Here is a 26,296-nt window from a genome sequence, read left to right as displayed (position 1 = left end):
CTTCTCTTGGGTGGCTGGAGTGACAGCTGGCCAGTCCACTAAAACAGTAAGGATTCTGCCAAGAGGCATGTTTTTAATTGCAGAATGCATGACTTTTTGGTTCTCCTTGAGTCATACCAGATGGTTCATTTCTTTTTGTGTTTTACGTAAAACATCACATTAATGACTGATTGAATTGCTACATTTGGGCCTGCAATGCAGTCTGAAAACGTGAATTATTGTAAGATGTAGTTTCCCATATCCACAGTGCTGATTTGGACTTTGGCCTCCCTGGAATACCATGTGTTGTCTACATTCTTATCTTGAAATACTAAACCCCATTCATATACCGAAGCATCCAGCTGGATTATCATTAGCTGATATAAGAAGATGGAGGTGATGTTTAATGTTTATGTAGAGGCGCAGCATAGGAGATGGGACTTTGTATTAACAGACATATAGGCAGGTCCAGATTGCCATGATGTTGGCAGCTTCCTGTTGTAGATGTGCATATGAAGCACAAGCCACTGAGCAGAGCCAAAAAAGATGGATTGTAAATTCAAAACTTTTATTTACACACGTAGAACCAAAATTAAGAGAACAAATCAAACAAGCGCTTTCGCTCGGATATTCCGAGCTTAATCAAGTTGACATCACACTGTGTAGTAGCCATTTAAATAGTTATGTTCATAAATTAATTAATCAATTAAAATCTCCCAATTAAACTCTCTTGTAGTTTTAAAAAAAATGAATGAAGTAACTGACATTACGTATATCAAAACATTCATGGCCAAAATGTATTACGTGTCAAGATACCAAAATATAAAATATAATATAAAATAATAATTGACATTAACTACATGAAACATCGCTGTAACCAGAAATGAATCAGATAAAATATTTGATATTAAAAACCACCATGTATGATATTAAGAACAAAAAACTATTGTGCATAATACTTATACATTTGTAAAACTGTAAGATAAAATAAAACATGTGTCATAAAAAAGAGAGGGAAGCTGGCCATTAGTTGAAAAATGTATATTTAATGATGTAATCTAAAAATTTCTCATAATCTTGCTCTTCTAAGTTTTAACACTGGTTTAATACTAATTGTGTCATTTAGCCCAGGCGGTTTCCCAGCATCCAGCCTCAAGTAGCTGGCAGAATGCTATGCCCTAATGTCTCACATGATGTAACACTTAAGACAGGCATGTCATCTCTATGTACAAAATGGGATGAGAGGGATATATTCTGTGTGTCATCTAGCCCCACTGCCGCTAGTATGTCATCACAAGAATAATTGCTTTTGACTAGCCAGTGTGGAAGTATGCATTCTCATGTTTGTTGCTGAATTGTATGTTATGGAGAGATGGTCCAGAAGCTGTAGTGTAAAAGGCGACATACATATTGTATTTTCCTTCTGAGCTAAGGCTGTGAACACTGGGCTGCCTCTGAAATTCAGAGGACTTTAATTTCAATGCTTGTAATAGCAGAACTAAAAGTAAACATATAAATGACAAGCAATATATAAACAATGTCTTTCAGCTTTTCCCGGTTAGGGGTCACCACAGCCGATCACCGATCCGCAGATTGATTGGCAGTGGAGTTTTTACAGTGTCAAGTTGCCAGCCTAGCTCCCAACCTTCACAGAAGGCATATCATGTCTTTAAAGCTCACTCGACCACAGGGAGGATAGGCAAATGAGAGGCAGTATTTACTATGCCAAAATTTCAGAGAGCTCCCCCTGCTTAGAGGTACAGCAATTTTTCAGTTAGTATATACAGGTAGCAGTGGAGAAGGTGTAGCACCCCTGTATTGAAGGATGCAGGAATGCAAACTCCCCTGCAGAAAAAGCACTTTAAAGGTTCTAACACTGAGGTTTTTCAAGTCACTGTTTTTTTGTCTGAATTCCAGTTTAGTTTTTAAAGTGTAGTGACCTTCAGGATGAGGTTTTGCTCTTCCGAAAGGAAAACATTTAGTTGACCCTGGTCCTGTAAGGAGGTTGATTTTTTGGATCTGCTTGTGGAGAGGATTCTTAGGAAAATAATAATGATTATGTTGCTCCCTTCTGAGTCAGGAAAAGAGAACTGGAGCAGGATTTGCACTTCCTAATTTTAACTGTTGTTGTCTAGCAGAAAGAGACAGGAGGGACAGGTTAAAAGACAGATTTACAGAGAATGCAAGAGAAAGAGACAGGGATAGAAAAGGTGGAGTGGAATCACATCATGACCTGAACATTTAGGACCGTTGTACTGCTTAATGTAATTTTTCTTTATTTCTTCACATCAGTTTAAATGACACCATTAGTATAAACTAACTTGCTAGATGGATCATAACACCATATGATACTCTGGAAGTTCTTGTGCCATCCTACAGTGTTCAGATTTGGAAGGTGTTCTGAGTATATCACCTGGCTATAGTACTACGGCTTTCCCATTGAAGAGCTCAAGTCATGTAGTTCACATATTTTTGCCTCATACTAGTTTTGTGGTATGCCAGTGGCAGCGATAACTCCAGTGGACAGCCAAAGGCGTATATAATATCTGAGTAACATGAACTTGCTATCCAGAAGAACATTTCATAAACATGTACTTCTGCCCGAATATTTTTATTGTTATTTTTAAATAGGTGTGCTGTCTGTGACTTTATATGCATAACAGTATAGCTATGTCATAGAGAACACATCTTTTAAGATGGTAAAAACTGGAACCTACATTTAAAACTGGAACCTACATTTACTTAACTTTTTTAAGAGGTATGGAAATTTTAAAATGTATCTGAAGTGAATATGGGTGAGGGAGAAAGCTGGCACAGGTATATCCAGGCATCCAGCCACAATCCCTTTTTTCTATTTTTGCATATGGGATTGAGTTGCCATCTCCTGTTGTATTGAAGCACAGAGCCATGGACTGTAACTAAATACCAAGAAATGCATAATAGTATCCTTCAGGAAGTCATCCACTGCTGGTAATTATAATATTTAGAATACATCCCTTAGAGTTGACCCAGTAGTTAGGGACTTTGGGACACACACAGACAGTAGTCTAGCCTTTGACCATTACGTGTCTACAATTGTGAGGAAATCATACTATGTTGTACAACTTATGAGCAAAGGTATAGCATCTAGGCCCAAGGAAGTCGCTTCACTGTATTCAGCATTCATCAGACTTACCATTGAGTACAGCGCCCCCTTTGATATGTACCTAACCAGGCATATCCAACAAATGGAACATCCAGAGAAGTTTCTCACTAAAAGAATACAGGGCATAAGTAAAATGCCCTGTTCAGACCACCTCAAGGCCTTATCCCTGTATTCTGTCTCCTGCAGGCTGTTGAGTGGAGATCTATGCCTGGCATACAGGGCATTGCCAACCCCACTCTGATGGACCTCCTGCATATCAGTAAAACAAACAGCACCAGAAATACCCATTCTAAACACTTAAACCTTGCCTGTGATATAAAGAGGACCTACTTGACAGACCGGTATGTATCCTAGAGACTACCCCTTTTCTGGAATATGCTTCCCAACTATGTGAAGCAGAGTTCCTCCCTAACCCAATTCAGGTATAACTTGGACAGTTGGATGGAGATCAGGAAATTCATCCCTAGCTTGGCATCTCTTGTGTCTAATGGACACAGGCAACCTGTAAATGATTCCTCTTCCAGGCCCCTGCTTGTAAGTGTTTCATCTCCCAAGCCCCTGCTTAAACTTATCAAGGGTACCAGAACTTGTCCCTGTTAGCTTTTGTAGTTGTAAACTAGTAAACACCTATGAATCTAGGATACATTATTTGGGTGTTAAGAGTATCAGGAAAATTAACTTTTTTTTTTTTTGCATGTATTTGCATATTTGAACATAACAAACCAAACTGTTCTGCTCAATATGACAGCATAACTTGATTTATGCACCCATGAGCCATGTGATCACAGGTGCTCCCTGCTTGAACTATTTTATTTTAAAAGATTGTCAGAACATTGCCAGGCTTTGGGTCACATTATTGTTCCAGTAACTCCCAGTACTGTGGTTCCTTTACATAGTTCTTGAACTGATGCAGAGATGCTGCACTGACTTAATTTGTGTCTTTTACTTCTGCCATAACTAATGATACACATATTGCTGTCTTATAAAATTAGCCTTATCTTGTGAAACACATTATTTGCTTAAGCCACAGTAGAGAGAAAATTATATTAATGTTTAATAGCATGGCAAATTTAGTGTGTGTGCTGTGTAAAGTTGCATATATTGGCACAGTACTTTTTTTCTGTTTCCTTTGGAGTATCTACATTTTCTTTTTGTAGTAGACATTTTTCTACCCAGCACCCACTTATGAAAGAGCAGTGCCCAGTTGTATTTTTCCATTTTATTAAACGCCATAGGTGCCTTCAGGAGCATACAGAATGAAGTACGTATACATTGATTATTGTGGGTTTACTCTGGAGTATGAGGAGTATAGTATACGTGCATGAAACATCATGGATGCATTAAAGAAGGAATGTTCAACAACAACTTGAGATAAGACAGAGGAGGAAGGGTGCACCAGAAGATAGTATATTACGGAAGGATTTGAAAACTTCTCTAGACATCTGATGCAAAACTCGGACAGATTTAAAATACGTACTACATAGCCATACACAGGGAAGAACTTGCTCTGATGAAGAAATCCAAATGTCTGAGCCTAGACCTTCTTTGTAAGCAATACAAGCTTGTGTATACAGCCAGCATGCCTGACAGAAGAAATGAATATCTTATAAGCTGGAATTTCTGAGTCTGAGATATGCACAGTTTAATATTAAGACTAAAATGAAAGCTTTTGGCTTTTTTACTGACATGCAAGAGTATTTATGAGGAGTATAGTGAACAGTTGTGGAGATTGGAAAGACAGAAATTAGTCCCTCAGGTCCAAAACTTGATTATTTGCAGTCTGTACTACATATGCAGTGTGTAGTGACCAGCCATTATCCTCAGAATATCACGTATGTGTAAATGTTATTGTGATGCCACACCCATAATTGCCAGTTGTATTCCAAAACAGATTGTAGTTTTGAATAACTTGGATAGGTAGAAACCATCATAGAACACAATAGTGTTGAATATTAACCCCACATCATTGAGGAGGTCTCATAAGCTCATAGTAGTTATAAGGCAACTGAACCACAAGGCCATTTCTGCTTTGCCAGTACCCACTCTTAGGTCTTGCCTTCCTTTTCAAGGAGTGCAAGGCCAGTCATTCCAGGGGTGAATTTATGAATAACTATCCAGTTGTCCAGCTCCTTTTTAAAGGAAGACAGCATGCCACACTTTAATGTGAAGAAGTTTGTTCCAGAAAATGGACGCAAGCTGCATGACAAATCTGTCATTCCTCCTTGTCTTACTTATATGTTGAACTTGATGTTAGCTGGGTTGTTTAATTTATGGAGGTAATAAGAACTCTTGGACTACTAGATCTCTTGTATCCCTTTAAACATGGAACACATTACCCCTAAGGAGTCTATAGTCTATAGAAACTGAGTACAGAGATAAGGCCTTCAATCTGTTGTGGTCATTTAGGTCTTATAAACTTGTAATCATTTTGGTTACAAGCCTCTGAGGTCTTTCTAGTTGCTTGATATGCTTAGTAAGGTACATCCCCAAAGGGGTGTTGTGTTCAGTGATGAGACTAATGTGGATTATAAGGAGATGAAGACTTTGTTTGATCTGGAAGAAATACCTTTTGTTATGAAGTGTGCAAGATAAAAGGAGTTCCTAACCACCGCTGCACCATGATGATCAAACGTGAGGGAGCTATCTCCCTAGTACTTTTCATTATGTTGGAACTAGGGAGTGCTTACCAAATGATACAATATTGCACTTTTTGGCCTTGAGCTTGTACCCATTTTTGTACAGCAGCTATTGACATGTGTAAGCTTCTATTGGAGTGCCTGTATGTCAGAGGGGGACTTGACAACTCCTGGTTTATTGTCATCTACAGACTTTGTTAACTGGCTATCATCATTTGATAAGTGCAGATCTGAGATGCAGATGCTGAATAGCAGAGATCCCAGCATTGACCCTGAGGAACTGCACTGGTCACCTTCATGCTCTAAAAGGATGCACTCCCTTCTCTTACAGAGTCCTGTCCAGCCAGTTGGCTATTTGCATAGTCACATATGGGTCAGTTTGGACCTCCTTCAGATTGTGTATTATATTTGGATGTGGTAATTTATTGAGTGCCTTGGTGAGCTCAAGGTATGCTGGTGGAGAGATTGCCCACAGTCTGTAGCCTGAGTAACCCTCTTAAAGAAGTTCACAAGATTCATTAGACAGGATCTACCCTTGACAAAGCCAAACAGCTAGGGTTTGAGTCTGGTAAGATTTTTAATATAATTTTTATTAGGTCAAGTTGTGATATGATCCATGGCTTTGTGTACAAGTCTTTAGTCTGATAGTTCTGTATTTCATGGGGTCTGTGGTGGGGCTACCCTTGTGGAGTATCATCTCCTATAGCTGAGGAATAGGTCCACCAGTACGTTTTTAGTGCTACTAGTTAGGCAACCAGATATGTTGTCAGGCTGCATGAATGAGGTTTTTTTTTTTCTTTTGGAAAGTGCTTTTAGCACATGGTCTTTTGTAATGGTTGGTGGCCTGATTTCATTAGAGATAAATGGGCTTGGGATAGATGTCTCTGGTGGTGAAGTCCACATTAAATTTGTCAGTCTGTTGGCAATATCTGTTAGATTGGAGACATTAGGAATAAGCTCTGAGCAATGTTAGATGTTATTTCTTATTTTCCTGACATAACTAAAGAAGGATTTCTAGTTGTCTTAGGCTTCTGTAGCTAGTCTTAATTTATGAGATGCCTTTGTTTTTCTGATGTAATTTTTTAGTTTCTTATCTAGCTGTTTGATTGTATTTTAATTTGGATGTCTTTTGCTCTGCTACATCAGTATAGGCGTTATTTCTTTTTATTCTGTAGTTTATTAATGCTTGAGGACCACCACATTGGTTTGCCTTAATCCTCCCCTTTTGTTTGTATCTAGTTGGGACTGCCAATAGAATACATTTGTAGAGGTGCGAGTAGAACTTGTCTGTGTAACTGTTTGCTTGGGAATGGTACATACAGATGTTAAGTCTGTTAGGACCAGGTCAAGTATATGCTGCTGTGTAGTGGGTTCATTAACAATCTGGGAGCTCTTGTTTATAAAAATGTAAGATTTTTTGTGTGTGTATCCTTTGTTGGTGCTATAGGTCCCCCACTTTGTCATTCGATATTAAAATCATATAGGATAACAGCATTCCTGTTCTGTAGAATTCATCAAAAATATTTATATTTAGGAATGTTGTGTGATTTTCTGGACAAGTAGAGCAAGTCCTATATCAGACAGTATTCTGACAGCAGATCCTGTTTATTGTGATTTGAATCTCTGTAAGCCCTGTTGTGGGTCTCTAGGTATCTGCCTCATGGTAATATGGTATATAACAAATGTGGATATACCACCACAGTTTCCATCAGATTGAAACAAGGGGTAAACACAAAACCCTTATGTTAAGGGAGTGCTCTCTGGGCACTTAAACCACAATTTTTAAAAAAAAAAACACACACACATGGATGTGCTTCATATGTAGGAGGGCCTCTAGGTTTGGCAGTTTATTTTAACTAATAGCATTAAAAAGATCCATCTTGATGTGGTCCAGTGATTTGTTTGAGTTTATTGTTTGATGCATTCCTAGTGAAAGTTGTTTTTTTAATCACAGTTATTCTTAGTTCTCTAGCTTCCTGAACAACTTTAATCTGAACACCATTAAGTGAAGTAAAACTTCTGACTGATGCCCATTGAAGGATTAAGATAAGGGGCTACAGAACAGTTTGGATGTTTACTGCCTAATTCGCTGTTTCTTGAACTCATTTTTTCCTCCTTTGCCATAGGGTTAAAATGCTGAAAAGTCCGGAAACAAACTTCTTAATTGGCTATCCCAATGCATTGTCTTCTGCTACTGGAAATGGGGGAGGCCTTCAGCAGGGACAATCAAGGGTTTTTGTAAGGAGAGCTGAGGCTATCTTAGTGTCTTTTTCAGAAACGCTTTTAATAAGTGACATTTCTGCAGTTTGCAGAGAGAAAGTCAGTGGTACTGTCAATGGTAATTCACAAAGGAGGGACAATGTGGTTGTCGAAAACATCAACATTTCCTTGTCTGATACTGACAAGCAGAATTTTACGTTACATTCGACGCCAGGAACTTCACGCAGTAACCCCGTAGCCAGTCATTGTCCGACGGATTCGATGGGCGGTAGGACAGTGCGTACCACGGAAGCAGATGGAGGGCACAAGGTTCCGAAGCCGAATCCGGAGAGGAACGCTAGGGACGGGTGTATTGGCGTCCGACATTTTGATTTTAACATTCCACAATTGGATGAGGTACTTTCCATTCCTCGTTTTGGGCAAACACACATTGGTCACGATACGGAATCCTTACAAAAGCAACTAGAGGAGTTTGGCAAAATTTTGCAGAAATACAAAGCACTACAAATGGACAACGTTTACTTAGAAAGATCTTTGGAACTCAACCAGGTACCTAAAGGACTTAGAGTTTTTAAGGTACCGTTTGGTTTTGAAAAGGACAGTGAACCTTTCAATGAACTTTTAGACATATTTAACAACACGGGTAAACAATTGATGAAACTTATTATTAGAAATAATAATGTTAAACTAGCTAAGTTAAATGTTGAACTTACTAGATTAGATAACAGTATAAGAAATGACTTATTATTTGAATATAACAAGGGTAAATTTGACAACATTTTAGTGGAAACTAACAGATATATCAGCAAAGGTTTGGAAAACAAAAATGAAAAATTGCAGAGAGATACTAATGACTATTCATGTAACAAAGCATACTCTCATTTTAAGGATTATAAACTGCTTTTTAGGAGAACAGGGAACAGTACTTATAACACTTATAATGTGGAAAGTAGTCATAATGACAATACCAATGTGACACAGAACAAAAACCATATGTTATTTAGATCAGAATATGGAAGGAACACTGGAATTCAGGATGAGCAGATGAATGTAAATGATGAGCATTTTTTAGAAGAGCCTGCCCTTCGGAGATCGGAACGCTTGAAGGAGCGTTACCGGGGGCAAGGCAACTATGCACAGCAAAATTACAGGATGAGATTCAGGCAGGAATACTAAACAATAATAATTATAACAAAAATAAAAAAGTGGTCCTAGATACTGATAACAGGATAAATGATGCTGAAAGTTTTACTGATGAAACAAATGATGGTGAAGTTGACAAATTCGAAGTTAGAGCACAAAGCTCACTGAATGAAAGTTCTCAAATACTAACAAATATGTGTGAAACTGATATTCTTCTTTTTAACGATTTGAGTAGTAGTGATGAAGTTTTTTTAACACAGAATATTAATGATTTAAAATGTGACATTATTTTAGATGGTGGATTTTCTGTATATAATTATACAGAAAGACAATTAAGTGGAAATGATGTATCACTTTTTAAAAAAGGTTTTAAATTTATTCCCAATTTTAAGATAGATATTGGGAAAATTTTGTTAAATTTAAAAATTTACGTTAGACTTTTAAATCTGAAAATGTTTTTTTAAAAGTAGGACTGACACTGATCTGACATTAGAAACTAGGAGTTTTACACTAAAAAGGTCAAGTACTTTTATACCACCTAGTAACCCTGTTATTCACCTTTTTGAAATGCTTTGTGAAATACAAATAAGAAAGGCATGGAAGGAAACACACTCAACAGAGGACAACCTCACAGTAGCAGAAAGAAACTGTTTGAGAGAATTAAGCACATCCAGTGATTTAAGAATTATGAAGCCCGACAAAGGGGGTGGGGTAGTGATTATGAATAATTTGGACTATCAGCACAAAATGACTTACATGTTAAGTGATGACACTACTTATTTAACAGTTTCAAGATATGACATGCTGAAAGCTTATACAAAGATTGACTGGCTATTATATGGCTTGCTTATGGAAGGCAGTATTACGAAAGAAGAATATGATTACTTATTAGTGGAATTTCCGATTACCCCATCCCTATTTGGGATACCTAAAATACACAAAAGCATTTCAAATCCACTGTTTAGACCTATAGTGTCAGCAAAGCAATCTAAAACTGAAGCAATAGCACGCTACATTGATATTAACTGTTGTGATGTGGTAAAAAATATTAAACACATATTAAAAGATTCTTGGAATTGCTTAGAGAATTTAAAAGAATATGACAAGACAGATTTAGAGAATACCTTTTTTGTTACAATAGATATTGTTAATTTATTTTCCGTAATACCTCTTGAAGAAGGACTACGATTGTTTGAGGCCAGTTTAAACTATTTTGGTAATTTTAGTACCTCGAAAAGAAAATTACTAGTAGAACTAATGGAAATGGTTCTCGAAAACAATTTTTTTCAGTTTGCAAATGAACACTACAAACAAAGTTCAGGCGTAGCAATGGGTGCAAGGTGTGCACCTGTCTACGCCAACTTAGTTCTGGCAATGTGGGAGAAAGAAAAAGTTTTTACTAGTATGTTTTGGTCAAAAGTAGATATGTACCTAAGATTTTTGGATGACATTTTGTTGTTTTGGAAAGGTACATTGGAGGAGATGAAAGAATTTGTTATATACTTAGAGAGTACTACTATGTTTTTAAAGTTCACATATAATATTAGTAAAGAAGGATGTGAATACCTGGACATAAAACTTCGGAAAACAAAAGGAAATATAGAATCAAATATTTATCGTAAAAAGACATTTTCCAACTCCTATCTTCATTTTAAGAGCTGTCACCCTTATTTCCAAAAGTACAATTTGGTTAAGGGACAAATGGTGAGGCTTTCTAGGATCATCAGTGAGGATGGTGAGTTCTTTCAGCAGTTAGACACCCTATCAAATATGTTTGTGGATAGGGGTTACCCTAACAACTTATAAGACCAAACTAAAAGGGAAGTCAGAGAAAAAAGATACACTAATTTCAAGCCTATATTAAAATATGGCATGTGTAAGAATAAACTGGAAAAGAACAAAAGTGGTCAAGAAAATTCATGTGCATTAATTTTACCTTATACTAGTAACATTAAAACAATGTCAGAAAGTATAAAAGAGACATGGAGAAATGTATTTAACAACCAAACAGAGATTGTGAAATGTTTAGGTAACGAAGCTACAATTGTGTTTAGTAGAGGTAAAAATCTAAAGGATTACTTTGAAAATGAAACTGTATACAGAAATTCACAAATGAGAAAATGTGTTTTTTGCAGATGTTGCAGATACATAAATGATGGGCCCTATGCAACTATAAAAGGTCTTAATCGGACTATTAGATGTCCCGGGCACGTAAATTGTAATACGAAATTAGTAGTATACTTAGCTAGTTGTTTGACTTGTCAGGCGCACTATATAGGCAAAACAATTAGGAAGCTAAGGGAAAGAATTACTGAACACAATAGGGACATCAAAAATAAAAAAAACACTAATTCTCTATACATGCATAGTACAACTTGCACAGATTTTAAGAAATTTCTATTTTTTGTTATTGACAGGATACCTCAAAACTGTATAAAAGAAGGAGATGTTAATAGTCTGCTAGAATTGAAGGAATGTCTCTGGCAACTGAGGTTAAATGCATGTAACCCGCCAGGTATTAACGAACATATATCTATTGCTTCTTATTTAAAATTAAAATCTTATAGCATTTAGTGTAATATTTTCTGTATATATATATATATATACAACCATTACACACAAGTTTTTAAGGTTTTAAGGTTAATATTACTATTTTTAACATTACAGACAATACATATTATATATTTTACCAATATTTATATTAGGAGTAGATATTTATATATATATTTATTTCATATTTATATTTATTAGTATTTATTTATATCTATTATTATGCAATGTATTACTTATGAAATAACTATTATTTATTATTTATTCTACACATATATATACAACACAAAGGGTCTGTTTTTAAATGAGATTATATGTTGTATTCTTACAGATGATATGGTTTTTATGTGTCACATTTTGGGAGTATACCCTTATATTATGGATATGTTTTACAAACAAAATATGTTTCTTGTGGAAATCATCATTTTTAAACTATTTATATAGACAAAAATCATTATTCAACATTGGTATGACAGCTGTTTAACTAACTATTATCAATTAATTAATTAACTGATGTGGTTGGATAGTTTCATCTACTTAAAGTAGCTGCTGTTCAAAAATTCTTCACTCTGATGAAACCCGTGATGTGAACGGGTGAAAGCGCTAAGTGAAGTAATATTTGTTTTATTGTTTTTTATTAATAAATAGTTCCGAAAAGTTTTGGGTTGCGATACGCTTTTTATTATTTACTAGTTCACAGTTCTTTTTGTTTCATTTCTGCAGTTGTGCTTGATTGTCTGTTCTTACATTTACTGTACACTGCAAGCCTGATGAAGCTCACTAAAAAAGAAAGCAACATTTAGCACAGACATTCAAGGAGTTCTGGTCTGAGCATCTATATTCTGTTTCCCAATTTTTTGTGTTGATCATTACTTCGAAAAATGTTTTCCACTATTAAAACCTACTGCAAGAGACACTGCAAAGTAAGCAAGCAATGTTATGCGTTGTAGTAATGGTATGTCTTCAGGAGTGGCTTTTACAGTTGGTACTTAATCTCCCTTCTTCCACTATATATGCAAAAAATGCTAACAGAAGAAGGCCCATTGCCTTTAAAAGATCCATCTGAAGTACTGTAGTTGACACTGAACTTCTTGTCTGCCTTATCATTCTTCTGTCTCTTCAGCCAGTACTGAAACCCATCACTGGCTTACCCTGAACATACTTTAACTACATTTCAGGGACCGCAGTACCCTCACTGGGATGGTGTTGCCCCAAATCAGTCCTGTATGATGCTTTTACTGAGGCTGTCTCTCCTTATCTTCATGAGTGGATAAAACTATTAATTTCTTCTTCATTGTCTAAGCAAGTCAGTTTAGTCTATCTTGGGAATATTTTTCTGCTGACTGGACAACCCAAGGTGGGTAAAAATTAGAGAAACACCTTCCTTTAGTATGGGATTAGTAGTCAATGTCAGATGCGGAAAGGTGGTGGTTCCCCTGCCTGATGACTGCCAGAACCTTTTGCTGAGATGTATGCCAGCAAACTTACTGGCAGAACTGAAATCGGATATCTTCTAAGTACATTACAAGGCAGTAGTGTCTTACTGAAACTGGCATAAAGTATTACATTTTATACTCCAAGAATGTGTTTCTTTTTGCTGTCCTATACTTTGGTACTTTGCAGTTTGCTAGCAATTCTACTTCTGTCTGGTTTTAAAGTAAACATATTAAGTGAAGCAACTGAATTATAAAATGTCAAATGATAATTCAGAATATGCAGTTGTGCATTGCGTGTGTGTACATGTGTGTGTACATGTGTGTGTGTCTGTGGCTGAATTGCTTATTAAAAACTTTTCTTTTTGCTACTTTTTTAGGAAACTGCCTTGAAGTCAACTATGTGACGCAGCTTGATAGGGATACAGTGCTAGTGTGCTTCAACAGTAAGTGTGTTTTCATTTTCTTTTAGATTACAATGCCCTGATTCACAGAACATGCAAACTCATATCTTCTGTTTGCAGCAAAATGTCCTGGAGTGCAGCTGCAGTTAAAGTGGTGGTGTAAACAGATGGTGCAGTTAAATAATGGCCTGTATGACCACTATTTTCTCTTAGTTGTAACCCATAGTGCAGACCTATAGTTGCATTTGCATCTTTGCCTTGGCATGTGACTTTCACACACAGGCATCATTTATCACTTCAGTCTTTGTATGTCTGTCTCTGTTCCTGTGTAATACCACTGTGCATAACTCTCAACTGTCCAGATTTTAGCAGAATGTCCATAGTTCTCCTTAACAGTTTTGGTTTGTTCCTCATACAGTTTGTGGTTTTCTGGTAAACCACTTAAGGATTGAAGTCACTAAATAATGACATACATTTGAGTTTCAGACTTTGTCTTTCAGAAAATGCATGTTAACCCAAATGCTGTTATTCTAGCAACTTTGTAAGTTTGTAAGAACAATACTTAATATCTCTGACTAGTTTATGGCCATTGCCCCCCCCCCCACACACACACACACACATTATTTTAAGCATCGTCCAGATTTCTTGTAGTAAGGTTGAGTTATACCACTGTGTCTTTTAAGAATCATTTGACTTGGCTGCATGGGTACAGGTTTGCAAAATTTTTGATTTGACTGTAACCTACGGGTTGCAAAATTTTTGATTTGACTGTATAAACAGAATGATGGGGGTGGAGGATTATGAGGAAAAACTTACAATGTTTGAAGTGTACAGTAGAAAATAAAGAGAGAAAGGAAGTTTAAGATATGAAGTGTGAGGTCAGAGTACAGAAGGTGTAGGGTGAGTATATGGCAACTAGACTGAGAATGATTCGGAATAGCTTTGAGAATATCACTTTGCAGAGAGAAAGGTAGAGGGGATGGGTTAGGTGTAGCAGCAGTTCTGCAGCACCAAGTATCGGACATCAGTTTCGTAGTATATTAAAAATGGCAATTTTTTTACCACAGTTGCCAGTTTTAGGAGTATAATTCAGCCAGTATTGTTTGGCTTTATTGTAGAAAAACTTCAGTTGCTGGATATATGACTTTTCTTGTTCTGCCTGTGTCTGACATGGAATAGCCACCATGATGAGTCTTTGATTGAGTATTACTTTGCCATAAATTGGAATTCTGTATTTGTTTCAGCAAGATCCCACATTCAGAAATAACTGTATCCTTGGTCAGCTCAGACTACAATGTAAGGTATTAACTACATAAGCTGACACATCCCCAAAACCAAACAGCTGTTTTTCTGTTTTCATAGGTCAGATCTCAGTCCTTGCTATTGTTAGTAAAGGCCCACGTTCCATGCCTAAACTTTATTGTAAGTAATAATATGGCTGTCAGATTACCAGCCAAGACCTACATTGCCATTGTCTGTACTGCCTTGGGGAAGAGCACAACACTTATAAATGCCATAAGTGCCAAAAAATCAGCCTGTCTACACAACATCCAATATGGAAAACTTGCTAGCTAACTCTGCAGAAATGGTGGTAGCTTCATTAGTGAAAGGCATGTTCTTGTGGTCCATGAACATATTGAAACATCACCATAATGGCAAGCTGTCAGAGACCAGGCTCAAGTCATAATCTTTTCAGTGACAGTCCAGTTTCCAGTCAACACCTCCCAGGTGGTGTACTTTCCCTCAACAAGTGAGGTCTGACGCCTGAAACTATCCTTAGACATGGTCAGTTAGCTGTAGATGAGGACAGGCTCTTGGCTTCCATCTGGAGGAACTACATCCTAAGATTTTTGCTTCACTTTGTCTGTAGACATTCATTTTGTGTTCCTGGGTGGGTTGTCTGAACAGGGATATTGTTCCTTGAGACATTCAGTTATGGATCAGGGGCATTTTGGACCAGGAATGTCTGGCTGATTCCAACCCCCCAGGCCCACACAGCCCACACAGGCCAGCAAGTGCTAGCCAAGAAAGATTCATTATTGTAATTCATGCTTTGGTGTCTGTCTCAAAGTCTGAAAGTCAAACAGATGTTTAAAGTCTTGTGAGAGGTTGAACTTAAGTAGGACCTGTAAGAGTGCACTTTTGGGGAAATCATTTTCAAATGCATGGCAGGCTGGATGCATGTCCCTCTTCACAATGCCCTGTCTTAGGCTATCACATAATATACCACCATTTCCTGATTATTTTGCCTTATGCTGGTCTTTTATACATTTACCTTTGCACAAGCACAGGTGGTAAGTAATGAACGGGGTTATAGCACTCCAAACCCCCCCCCCCCAAGACCCTGTGTGAATTCAGATGATCTTGAGGCCACTGTCTCAGAAATGGACATCCATAATGACTCTACATCTCCTGTGGATGATCCTTCATTTAGAGATGAGCTTGGGCTGATGAGGATCATCTTAGGACCCCCCCCCCCCCGGAGTGCCTTGTAGAGTCACTAGGTAGGTGCCCAAAGAACTGTCATTCCCATTTGAAGGCAGTCATTTGATGAAGTTGTCAGAGCAGCCTGGAGGCACACTGATACTGCCACATTGGTCCCAAGAAAGGGCATTGCATTTGTAAACTACAGTGTTAGTAGGCAGATATCACTAACCAACCATTTGCTAAATCTTTTATCATCTGTTTTAATCTAGCTTAAGTTCCAGAGACCACAGCATTTTTCTACCTTGCCACAGTACAGAAAGTCCAGTATTCTATACAGGTATGGATAGAGGGTCTACTCTACTTCTCTGCTAGATTAGGGCTCAATACATTCAACTGTTCATCACACTTCACCCATTTCTAGGTCATGTAATGAACGAGGTCTGGAGAATTTAGAAAACCTCTTGTCATCTGGGCTGAAACAGGATCTTCATCTTGTCCATGGCCTCCACTCTGGGAATACAACATGTGCCATTGTAATTTTGAGTGTGTTGATGCTTTGGCTAAGACTGCATGCTTGTATGCATGTCTGTGTAAGGTGACATGACTGAGACTGTCTTCCCTCAAGGGTGACCTCAGAAACAATATCCTGAATGTACATTTTTTTGGGGGGTATGCTGTTCAGCCAGAGTGTCCCAAGCAAACTACAAATAATTTTTTCTCAGGTAGATTGCAAATGTTGGAGGTGTGATGGGGAAGAAAGAGGTAATTGGGAACATATGTTTTGGAAATGTAATGAGTTGGCAGACTTTAACAATTTTCTGCAGACTACTCTATCAGAAATATTGGGTGAGCAAATTTGGTGTAACTAAGGAAATTATGTTTTGAGCTGTGATACAGAATCGGAATTACCTAGATATAGTTAGGACTTGCTGAGTCTAATTATGGTGACTGCAAATAAGCAATTACTATAAAATGAAAATCACAGTCTAAACCAACTGCAGTAGAAAGTAGTGAATATAGTAGCACTGATAAAACTGCAACTGGGATCTGTAGAAAAGGGTAGGAACAAAATACATAGAAAAATGGTAATTATGGGAACAATGCATGCATAATAATATTTTGGAGGAGCAATGAGGTTTAAAAGAATGCAGGATTTGAATGATCTATGTAATGTTTGACTGACAATGACTGGATAGATTATAAGTGATGTATAATGCCTGCAGCTAAAAATATGTCAGTATGGTTTGTTTTTATTAAGTCTTAAGTGATAATTTAATAAAGATGTTTCTTCTTTTAAAAAAGAGCAATTACACAATCTTCCCCAGTGAATAGATCTACTCACACAGGACAGTGCATCACTGATCCACCCCAACTTGCAGAAACTTCAGTTCCACTGCTTGGATGATAGAATGTTGATCCCATTAGGCATTCTTTTTTTTTCATGAGGACGTGCAGTAGGTGTTAAAGGAGACTAGAAAACTTGCCACTCGAAAATCCTATTTAGTCAAATGGAAGAAATTTTCTTGTTGGTGCCTCAAAAAGAACCAGGCTCCATCCAAGGGAGAAGGCCCTCTAGTTCTTCAATGTTTGTGACTTGCTCATATCAGGCCTTTCCTATTCATCTGCTAAAGTTCATCTTTTTGTTATTTTTGCCTGTCTGCCTGTAGATTCCCCTTTTCTTTCTTACTCCTATTAAAACACTTTTTGAAATGGGTATTGCATATACATCCACCTGAAAAACAGTGGCTTCTCCTTGGGATCTCAACTCTGTTTTAGAAAAACTAATTTTACCACCCTTTGAAGCACCTCATCAGTTTGGTTTGAAATTTTTAACATGGGAAACTGCTTTACTGACTACCCTGACTTTTGCAAAGCAAGTATCGGAGTTGCAAGCTTTGGTGTGACAACCCTTCCTTATATTTAATAAGGACAAGGTAAATTAAACGTAAGAACACATCCTTCTTTTGTGCATAAAGTGATATCAGAATTTACTTTGAATTAATACATTTGTATCCCTGTGTTCTTTCCTTGACCTAAAAATAGGGAAGAGAGAATAATACATACTTTGAATCTACCCATCCATACATAACCCCTTTTTCCCATTTTGCACATTGAGTCGGGATGTCACTTCAACAATGACAATCATCTAGAGCCATGGTTTACACCACTGGGTGGCTAGCACTTCAGCGGTACTTCTTCCACATGCCACACTCACACGCACACTCACACCTATGGCCAGTTTAGAGTCCAGTCCACCTATTGCATGCCTTTGGAATGTGGGAAGAAACCTACATTGACAGAACAAAAGTCGTTACAGCTTTGGATCAGCCCTTCATCTCATTTGATGGAAAGAAAAAAGGTCAACCAGTGTCCAAACCAATACCATTGCATCCATTTTAGTTACTCCCACCATGGAAAGTTCCTCCCTCAGAAGGCTAAATCTCTTTCTGCTAGAGGACTGGCTACTTCTAATGCATTTTGGAAAGGGATAGACTCTAGAACTATTTTAGAGGAAGCTACTTGGTCTTCTTTTCACACCTTCACCAAATATTACAAGACTGACTCATTTTCCAGGACCAGAACAGGATTTTTAGACCATTTCCACAAAGGGCCCTTTGTGTCTAACTTTCAATCCCCCTTCATGGCTATCTAGGCTTTAGCAATTGTCTGGTATTGTTATATGCGACAGCAACAGTGATCTAATGATGAATCTAGTACACTTGTATAAGTAAACATACAATAACAGTAGATGTTTGAATAGATAGCTGTTGCAGTACAGCAACCCTCCTTCCATCCTCCTAATCATTTTGGTGTGTATTATTTCTTTATAGCTATACATTTATGGGCAGGGTGCAGTTTCCTTTGTCTCTTATACCTCTTTTTTACCTAGCACATAAATATTCAATTTTAGCAGCCAGGCCAGGTTGCTTCCACTTGGCAGCCTCCCTTGTACAGAGAGGCAAGAAAGTTCTGTATTTTGGTACCTGTATATCTGCTTTTATACAAGCATTCCCACAAGCCTCCTTAGAAATATGGTGTATGCAAAAAAAACCTCCCCAAAGTCTTTCTATACTGGCTGGGCATCCACTCTTTGGTGGGATATGTCCCATATAGCTATATGTTACAGCAGCAGCAGTGACCTATTTAAAAATCTCTGTTATGGCATGTTTCCTTAAATTACTTTTGTCGCATAAGCTATATTTGCTGAAAATAACGTGTTCCATTGTTTTCAGAATATAAGGCATATTGAAAGAACTTTCCATATGGATGTCTGGAGCAAAATTAAAGGATATTACTTTAACTCATTACAGCCGAGTGATGCCTCCAGGTCTTTCTGCAGTTATATCCTGCTGATGCCTCTAGGAGTCAAATATTTCTTGCTCAAATTTGCATTAATTCAAAAAACATACTAAATACAATGTACAGAAATATTTCATTTTAAAAATTACACAATGGCAAACACAACTGTATTGATGTTTGACATCTGTCTAGTGCAGGTAATGAGATATTGATTGTTTTTCATATTTTTATATTGTCAAAAATGTCGTGTTTTTCTAAATATCTCAGCAACCAAGTAGCACAGACAGAACTGATTAGATTCACATGAAAGCTTTCAGCTGGATGAATAAAATACAGACATGAATCTGAACAGAATTTTTTCTGCTTATAAATCCAAAGCCTAATTTGCCTTTATTCAAAAAACATAACATGTATGACATCTATTCAGCCGGCTCACAGAAGTGAACAAAAATGTATAAGTAGCATAGTAGCTATAGGCAATTTTAATGGTGATACTTAGCCATAGTAGTTAAAGGAATGTCTAAACATTCAACAGTTGATGTTTATGATGATCGTACTGGCAGACTCTGTTATGTTGTATGTAAAGATAATAATTAAGATAAACCAGTGTTACTATTAAATCTATATGTCTAATTTTCTAAATAAACTGTTTACGTCTGTCTTTAACTTGTTATCTAATTTTAAAAATCATCATTATATATTAGGAAGGTATTGGAATACTCTTATTGACCCAACTAAAAACAGATCCACCAAGATTAAATACCGTAACTTAAATACTGTATCCATAATTTTAGATCTACAAGTTGAACATGAACTTTATGATCCAGTTAAGTTCTAAAACCTTTGATCCGATATTGTCTCTTCCGTCTTTTCCACAATGGATGGGCTACTGGATCTGACTTTGGATCAAAGGCTTCTCTCCTTACCCATAAACCCCTGCCGTTAGCAAGTTACCTCTTATCTATTTTGCACAGGATGCAATCTGTTGGCTCAGGCTTGAGTGACAGCCTTTTGACAGTGCTTCTTTTTGAACCTTTGAAAACTATTTACTTGCAGTAATTTATATGTCATACCTTCCTCCCCTTTTTGTCTATATAACTACATTTAACTCATTGACTCCAATGGAGCTCATCTCAGGAAGTTTACACTGTACCTTCCAATGACGGAGCCTAAGCCTTTTGACAGAATCAAATCGTGTCATCACATTTCAAACAAATGCTCATATCTCTGGAACCACAGGGGTTATGAAAGAAGTGTAAATGGCAAACTCTTCAGCACAAACTATTTTTATAGTGGTAGTAGTCTATAGGTTCTAGGTCATAAACCAAATTTTATAAGTCACAGTAACTATTACATTTGTAATATTTTGTAAACAACTTTCAATATCTTAGCAATCACTCAAGTTGAACACATACTGTCAGCAGCATTTTATTCTGATAGTTGAATGCTTTCATATGAAGCTAAGGAGTTCTGTCTGTATTACTTGTTTTTTGAGATATTTAGAAAAGTTTGAACATTATATCTATATAAATTAATATAATAAAAACAACAGATCATATCCGAGATATTCATAATCTCATAGTTATATGTTATGGATCCAGATGCAGTTTCTCCCTCACCTAAGCCCTGCCTGCTCCCTCCCAGCTCAGCCCCTGACCCACCCTGCCTGCCCTTTTGTGTGAAAGTCAGCCGCTCTCTCTCTGCATGAACAGTTTTAGTTGTATTTTATCTCAATATTTTTGCTTTTTTCTTAACTTTTTTTCATACCTTTTTGTAGTGTGCTTTGCTTTATTTTCCCTTTTTTAATTTTTTTTATAGTAGTATTTTTTTTTTTTTTTATTTTGCAGTGAGTTTTATTTTTTATTTTATTGTTTATTAATTATTAGAGTGTGTTTGGTTATTGGATGACTGTTATACATACTTGTTTTATGTTTTCTGTAACTTTTTTCCATTTTGACTATGGCTGACCAGCCACAAAGCCTCAACTCAGTCAGCTGGTCTGTAGCCTCGCAGTCACCGGCTGATGGCCACACACCTCACAACTTTCGGTTTGTTTGTTGTTCGGGGGTCCAGCTGCAGCTGTCAACCTCTTCCGCAACCCCTCCTGCTCCTGGCGCCAAACTCCCCCCTCAGGACAGGAGAGGATGCTGCTCCCCTCCGGCTCCAGCTGATGGCACTCCCCCCCACTCCAGGAGGGACAGCCGCCCCCGCCAGGACAGGAGAGTAACCCCCCCCCCGGGGCTCCGAGACCTCAAACTCGCCTCCAAGCGGCCGAGACCTCTCCGCCGCCAGCAGGGCGAGGGAGGCTTTGCCCGCTTCGCCAGCTCACCCTCCTTCAGGCCCCGGAGGCTCTCTCCTTTTGTCCGGCTCCTGACGCAGGAGGTGCTCCTTCTGGGGAGGATCGACTGTTCCGAGTCTACGAGTTCACCTGGGCGGCCGACCTGCGCTCCCCGACTCTCTCGGGATGTTGCATCAGGAGGATTTCTGGAAGGTTCATCCAGGCCCAGATGCAGATGGGAGTTCTCCCACCCGGAGCCGGTGGAAGCCCGTCCGAGAGCCCTGCTGCACCGCCCGGCTCTTGGCCGGAAGTACTCGGGGCTCCCGATCCCCTTCTGCTGGAGCCAAGCTTTTCCATCCCCGGGTCTCCTGATCGAACCATGGCTCGACAGCAGGATCGGACCCGGAGGCGATCGCGATGTCGATCCGGCTCGGATCCTTGAGGATCGCGCGGGGCGCGCGGCGCGGATCTCCGAGCCTGGATCGGGGCCGGCCGCGGAGATCCTCGCGCCGAGCGGATCCACCGGGTCGCTGTCGCCGGGAGGATCCGAGAGCCCGGCCCGTCTGGTCTGCACCCGGCTCCAGCCTTCGCCCCCGCGAGATCCCCCCATTGAGGTCCGGCTCCGGCCCTCTTCCTCCTGCGCCAGCCCGGCTGTGCCCCCAGCTCGCTCTGTGGGAGAGCCCGCCCCGAGCTCCTCCCTGCCCGCTCAAGCCCCTATTGGCATCTCCCCTGGGGCTTGCTCCTTCTGAGCCCCCTCTGAGGAGCAGAGGAGTGTCTCCACTGCAGCTCCCATAAAGCCCTCTGGAGCGACTCCTCCTCTGACTGCCCAAGGAGAGGCTCCCTCCGAGCTCCGTCGAAAGGGGGCACCCTCTCTGAGAGAGAGGCATTCGACCCCATCCGGATACCTTCTTGGGAGGCCCCCCCCCGTTGGTGTCTCGGGGTTCCTGGGTTCGAGAGCGTCAATTATCAGGCACCTTATTCTTTGGTCTTCCCCCGAGGAACTCCCGTCCGGCCTCGGGTTGACCAGCCGACCTCGGGGGTGAGTTTAGCCCTGCCGACGGCGACCACCGTGAGTGGACGCCCCAAAGGACCAGTCCGATGGCGCCATTCCTCAGGACGGGCGTTGTTAAGCAGACTCCTGCTCGAAAGGATCAGAGGAGGATGCAGGACCGCTTGGGCGGGGATGACAGTAAGAGGCATGTGAGATGAGCCGCGAGCGACCGGATGCCGAAGGGAGTTATTAGGGATCAACGAGACCTTTGTGAAGGACGCATACAGAGCTGAGGGCTTTGCGGTATGTTATTACCTTAAGGAGCTCCACGGCAAGTGCCCTGAGCTATGAGGGCTACGCTGCCAGGCTACCACTCCACCTGGCGAGGCACTCCCAGGGCTGGTCACAGGGGGCTACTTGCCCGCCAGCTAGGGCTCTTCTACCCGCGCGGGCCGCTAACTCACAAGGCAGTGCTCTGGCTCCGCCTTTGATGGTTCTGCTCTGTGAGGGAGACCGCGCTCTGTTTCCGCCACTGGATTTCCGAGAGCCCCCTCTGGCTGGTTGCGCCCAGACGCCTTTGGCCGTTCTCGAAGGGCGTTTTAAGAAAGGCAGAGCGAGGAATGCGCAGCAAGAAGATGTGAGAAGAAGCACCTGTCCAGGCCTCGGCAGTCTGACAAAGGGTGACAGCGCAGTTCTCGAAACCTGAGCAGTCCCAGGCCAGTTCCGAACCAACCTTTCGGTGCAGAGACCCCGGACAGAGCAGGGAGGGGTCTGGCAGGAGGGGGGCAGCAGCCCTTCCCCTGAACGGGCTCTACTCTGCGGCCTCTGAGGCAGTACCGCCCCTAGCGGCCCTGCTGTCGACTCCATCCTCGGGCGGGCTGTTCTCCAAATCATATCCAGGGGATATCGCATTCCTCATCGCACCTTCCAAAGATGAAGTCCTCCCAGACTAGCTAACCCAATTCAGGGGGGAGGCTGCTTTCAGAAATTGCCATCCCCAGGAGTCCCACCGGTCAAAGGGAGGCTGCTTAGCAGAAAATTGATCATCTGCTAGGAAAAGAGCCATCCAGCCTGTTCCCCAGACCCCAATAAGAAGGGTTCTTCTAAAGAAATTCTTTTATCTGCAAAAAAACCTGGAAAAATTTCTAATCCACTCTCCCCTCTCTGAAATCTGCAATGGTCCCCAAAGAAAATTCTGGAATCTCATCTATTCTCCAATTCTCCCAGACAAAGATAGAATTCATGGTCGCGCCATCTCAGGCTCCAGATGCAGCGGCGCCTAATGGACAGCAGACATCACTCTCAGAGTCCTTCCTCCTTCCGCTGGGGAGCCAGTCACTACCAGTTCAGGGTCTTCCTTAGCCCCCCAGTGGCCCCAGGGAGGCTAACCTACCTGAGGTGGTTCCGCACCTTCACCTTGGCTCCTCTTTCCTACAATCTTCCCCTGGCATCTCGACTTCCCCCACTCCTCCCCAACAAGGCATCTCTCTTCCCTTTGCATCACAATAAATACAAAGTCCAATCTGGCACCCACTTTCTCATTAGATACAAAGGGGCCAGAGGCACCACTTCAGCCTTAAGTTTTTCCCTTCCCCACTGCACAGAGTTCTAAATCTGCAGCTCCTCACAGGTCCCACCATCCATGCTCTTTCTCTTTAAGTGCGTTAGGCCTCACTCAGGCTCTCCATTCCATGGCTTCTGGGGCTCCTCTTTCTTCCTCCATGCCTTGCTCGCTTCTACATCTCTCTCTTAGTAATCGGCAGTGGCTCTACTCTCCTCCTCCTTATCATCCCATATATACAAAGTCTACGCAGCATCCCTCCCCCTTGCTCTTGCTCTCCTCACGGATCTCCCCTGCACGGATCTCATTTGTTTTTCTCCTTCTTCCCACAGTGACACACTCCCCCCCCCCTCTCGGTGGGGTGCCGGCGGGGGCTACTATGTCAAGGGCGGAGCAGGCGGCCGACCTACCTCAGAGAGCACTTGCTAGAGAGATGTTCTAGAGCATTGCTAGCAGTATGAGAGAGGACTGCCTGACTTTCAACTTTCGCACTTCAGGACAACAATATGTCTTCAATCGGACAATATTGTTGTCATCAACAAGCAAGGGGGGGGGAGTCTTTGGGTCGGGTGAGAGTTGTCGAGAGAGAGATTCCAATGGAATTTACAAATGGGACTTCAGCTGTCAACGCCTCCATAGCACCTGTCATTCCACCGGTCCACTCGCACATTCTAGCAAGCCAGTCCTTCCTCGTCGGGTGTCCTCTCAGTCAGCCGGGTCAAGTGGCGCCCTTTCGTGTCGAACGTTTATGCTTCTTGCTTCTTTACCAAATGCGACAATTTACCCAAACACTTACCATTTTGTTTTTCCTCCAAATACCTCCTCCGAGGTACCCTTTGCAATGGTCTGGACCATGCTGCTTGGTACCCCAATCTCTCTGCCTGTGCACTGCTGGCCTCTTCTCTGCGCTCCTTCAGACTAGAAAGCCTGGGTTGCAGAATGATATCATTCTCACGTTTCTCCTTCCTAAGGGATCACTCAGTCCCTTCCTAAGGTCTCACAGATCTGAATCCCCGATTCTAGATTATTATCGATCTGATCTCCCATCCATCCTCCATTCCTCCTCCGAACCTGGACAGCCTAGCTGCTGTCTTCTGGCCTCTTCACCCCAGTTCTCCAATCTAGACTATTCGTATCTCCACATTTAAAAATTATTTGGCTCAACTCATATCCCATCCAAAAGAAATCTCTGTGTCCGAAGCAAGGTTCCAAGTCCCTGTGAGCGGCAAGGCCTAGAGCCTGTTTCCTTCACCTCCTCTCTCCCGTGTCTTGATTTTAACACTCTCTCTTTTAATGATGGTGCTAGCAGTTCCCAGTCAAAAGTTCAACTTGCTCAAAAGTTCTCAATCAAAGATGTCAGCCAAATCTAATTCAAAAATGTTTCAAAAAATGCACCTCTCCTTATTTCCAAAGTCTTTCTCAGGCCCCTTAATTAAGTAAGCAGCCTTGGCCCCTCACCTTGTCCCCTTTACCTTCCTACACCGCCTCTCCCTTTCTTTCTCTGTGGACCTCAAATTCTTGTCTTACAAGACAGCCTTTGAGGGAGTTTTACATCAGCCAAGAGATTTCAGCTAAAGTTTTTTCTTATCAGCTTTTTATCAGCTAAACCTCCTTACTTGTTTTTTCCTCAGGACCTCTAACCCTTCCTGCCTAAATAAGCCTTCTGAAGCAACTTCTGAAGCAAACATAAATCAATGTTTGAAAACCCCCCTAATAAAAAACAAAGGTGTATAGGCTACACAGGCTAATAAGATTGGCACTAGATGTTTTTTCACACTCATAAGAGATCTTATTCCAGCTGATCCGACCTCTTGTTTATTTCCTTCAAAATTTTTGCAAAATTCAATTTTTTCTGTTTTTGTCTCAATTTCTGGATTTCACAGATTGTTTTATTGGCTTATCAACTGGCAGAGGCGCCGCAAGGAGTCTGGATTCATGCCCATTCAACCGGGTCACATCTACTTCAGTCAGCCTCAGCCTCTAGGATTCCTCTGATGTGATGATTGTGCAGCAGCAGCACGGGGCTTCATCTCATACTCATACATTTATTTCTTGCATCAAGTTTGCATCCATCTTTAGGTAGGATCCTTGCCGGTGCTTCTCCAATATCCTCCATGATCATGATGGCTTCACCATTCAGGTAGGGGGGATCAAGATGCAGGCAGATCCTACTTTAGATTATAGAGTTATGTACTCACCATAACACTCCATCTGAGTAGGTGTATTCCA

At 40.4% G+C, this 26,296-nt stretch overlaps 1 protein-coding gene across 2 annotated transcripts in view; it reads left to right on the top strand.

Annotated features, from left to right (window-relative positions):
* The window catches only part of LOC122805364 (mitogen-activated protein kinase kinase kinase kinase 2-like), a 1,562,336-nt gene that overhangs the window by 1,370,788 nt on the left and 165,252 nt on the right, over positions 1 to 26,296 (top strand). For both annotated transcript variants that reach the window (XM_044075456.1, XM_044075455.1), the window contains one exon: positions 13,487 to 13,552. In XM_044075456.1, the coding sequence (XP_043931391.1) occupies positions 13,487 to 13,552 (66 nt within the window). The remainder of the gene's footprint in view (positions 1 to 13,486; positions 13,553 to 26,296) is intronic.

Source organism: Protopterus annectens, chromosome 6.part1, assembly GCF_019279795.1.
Source record: "Protopterus annectens isolate FY-2018-M chromosome 6.part1, PAN1.0, whole genome shotgun sequence".
Classification (NCBI taxonomy): domain Eukaryota; kingdom Metazoa; phylum Chordata; order Ceratodontiformes; family Protopteridae; genus Protopterus; species Protopterus annectens.
This window is presented reverse-complemented; position numbering and strand designations above follow the sequence as displayed.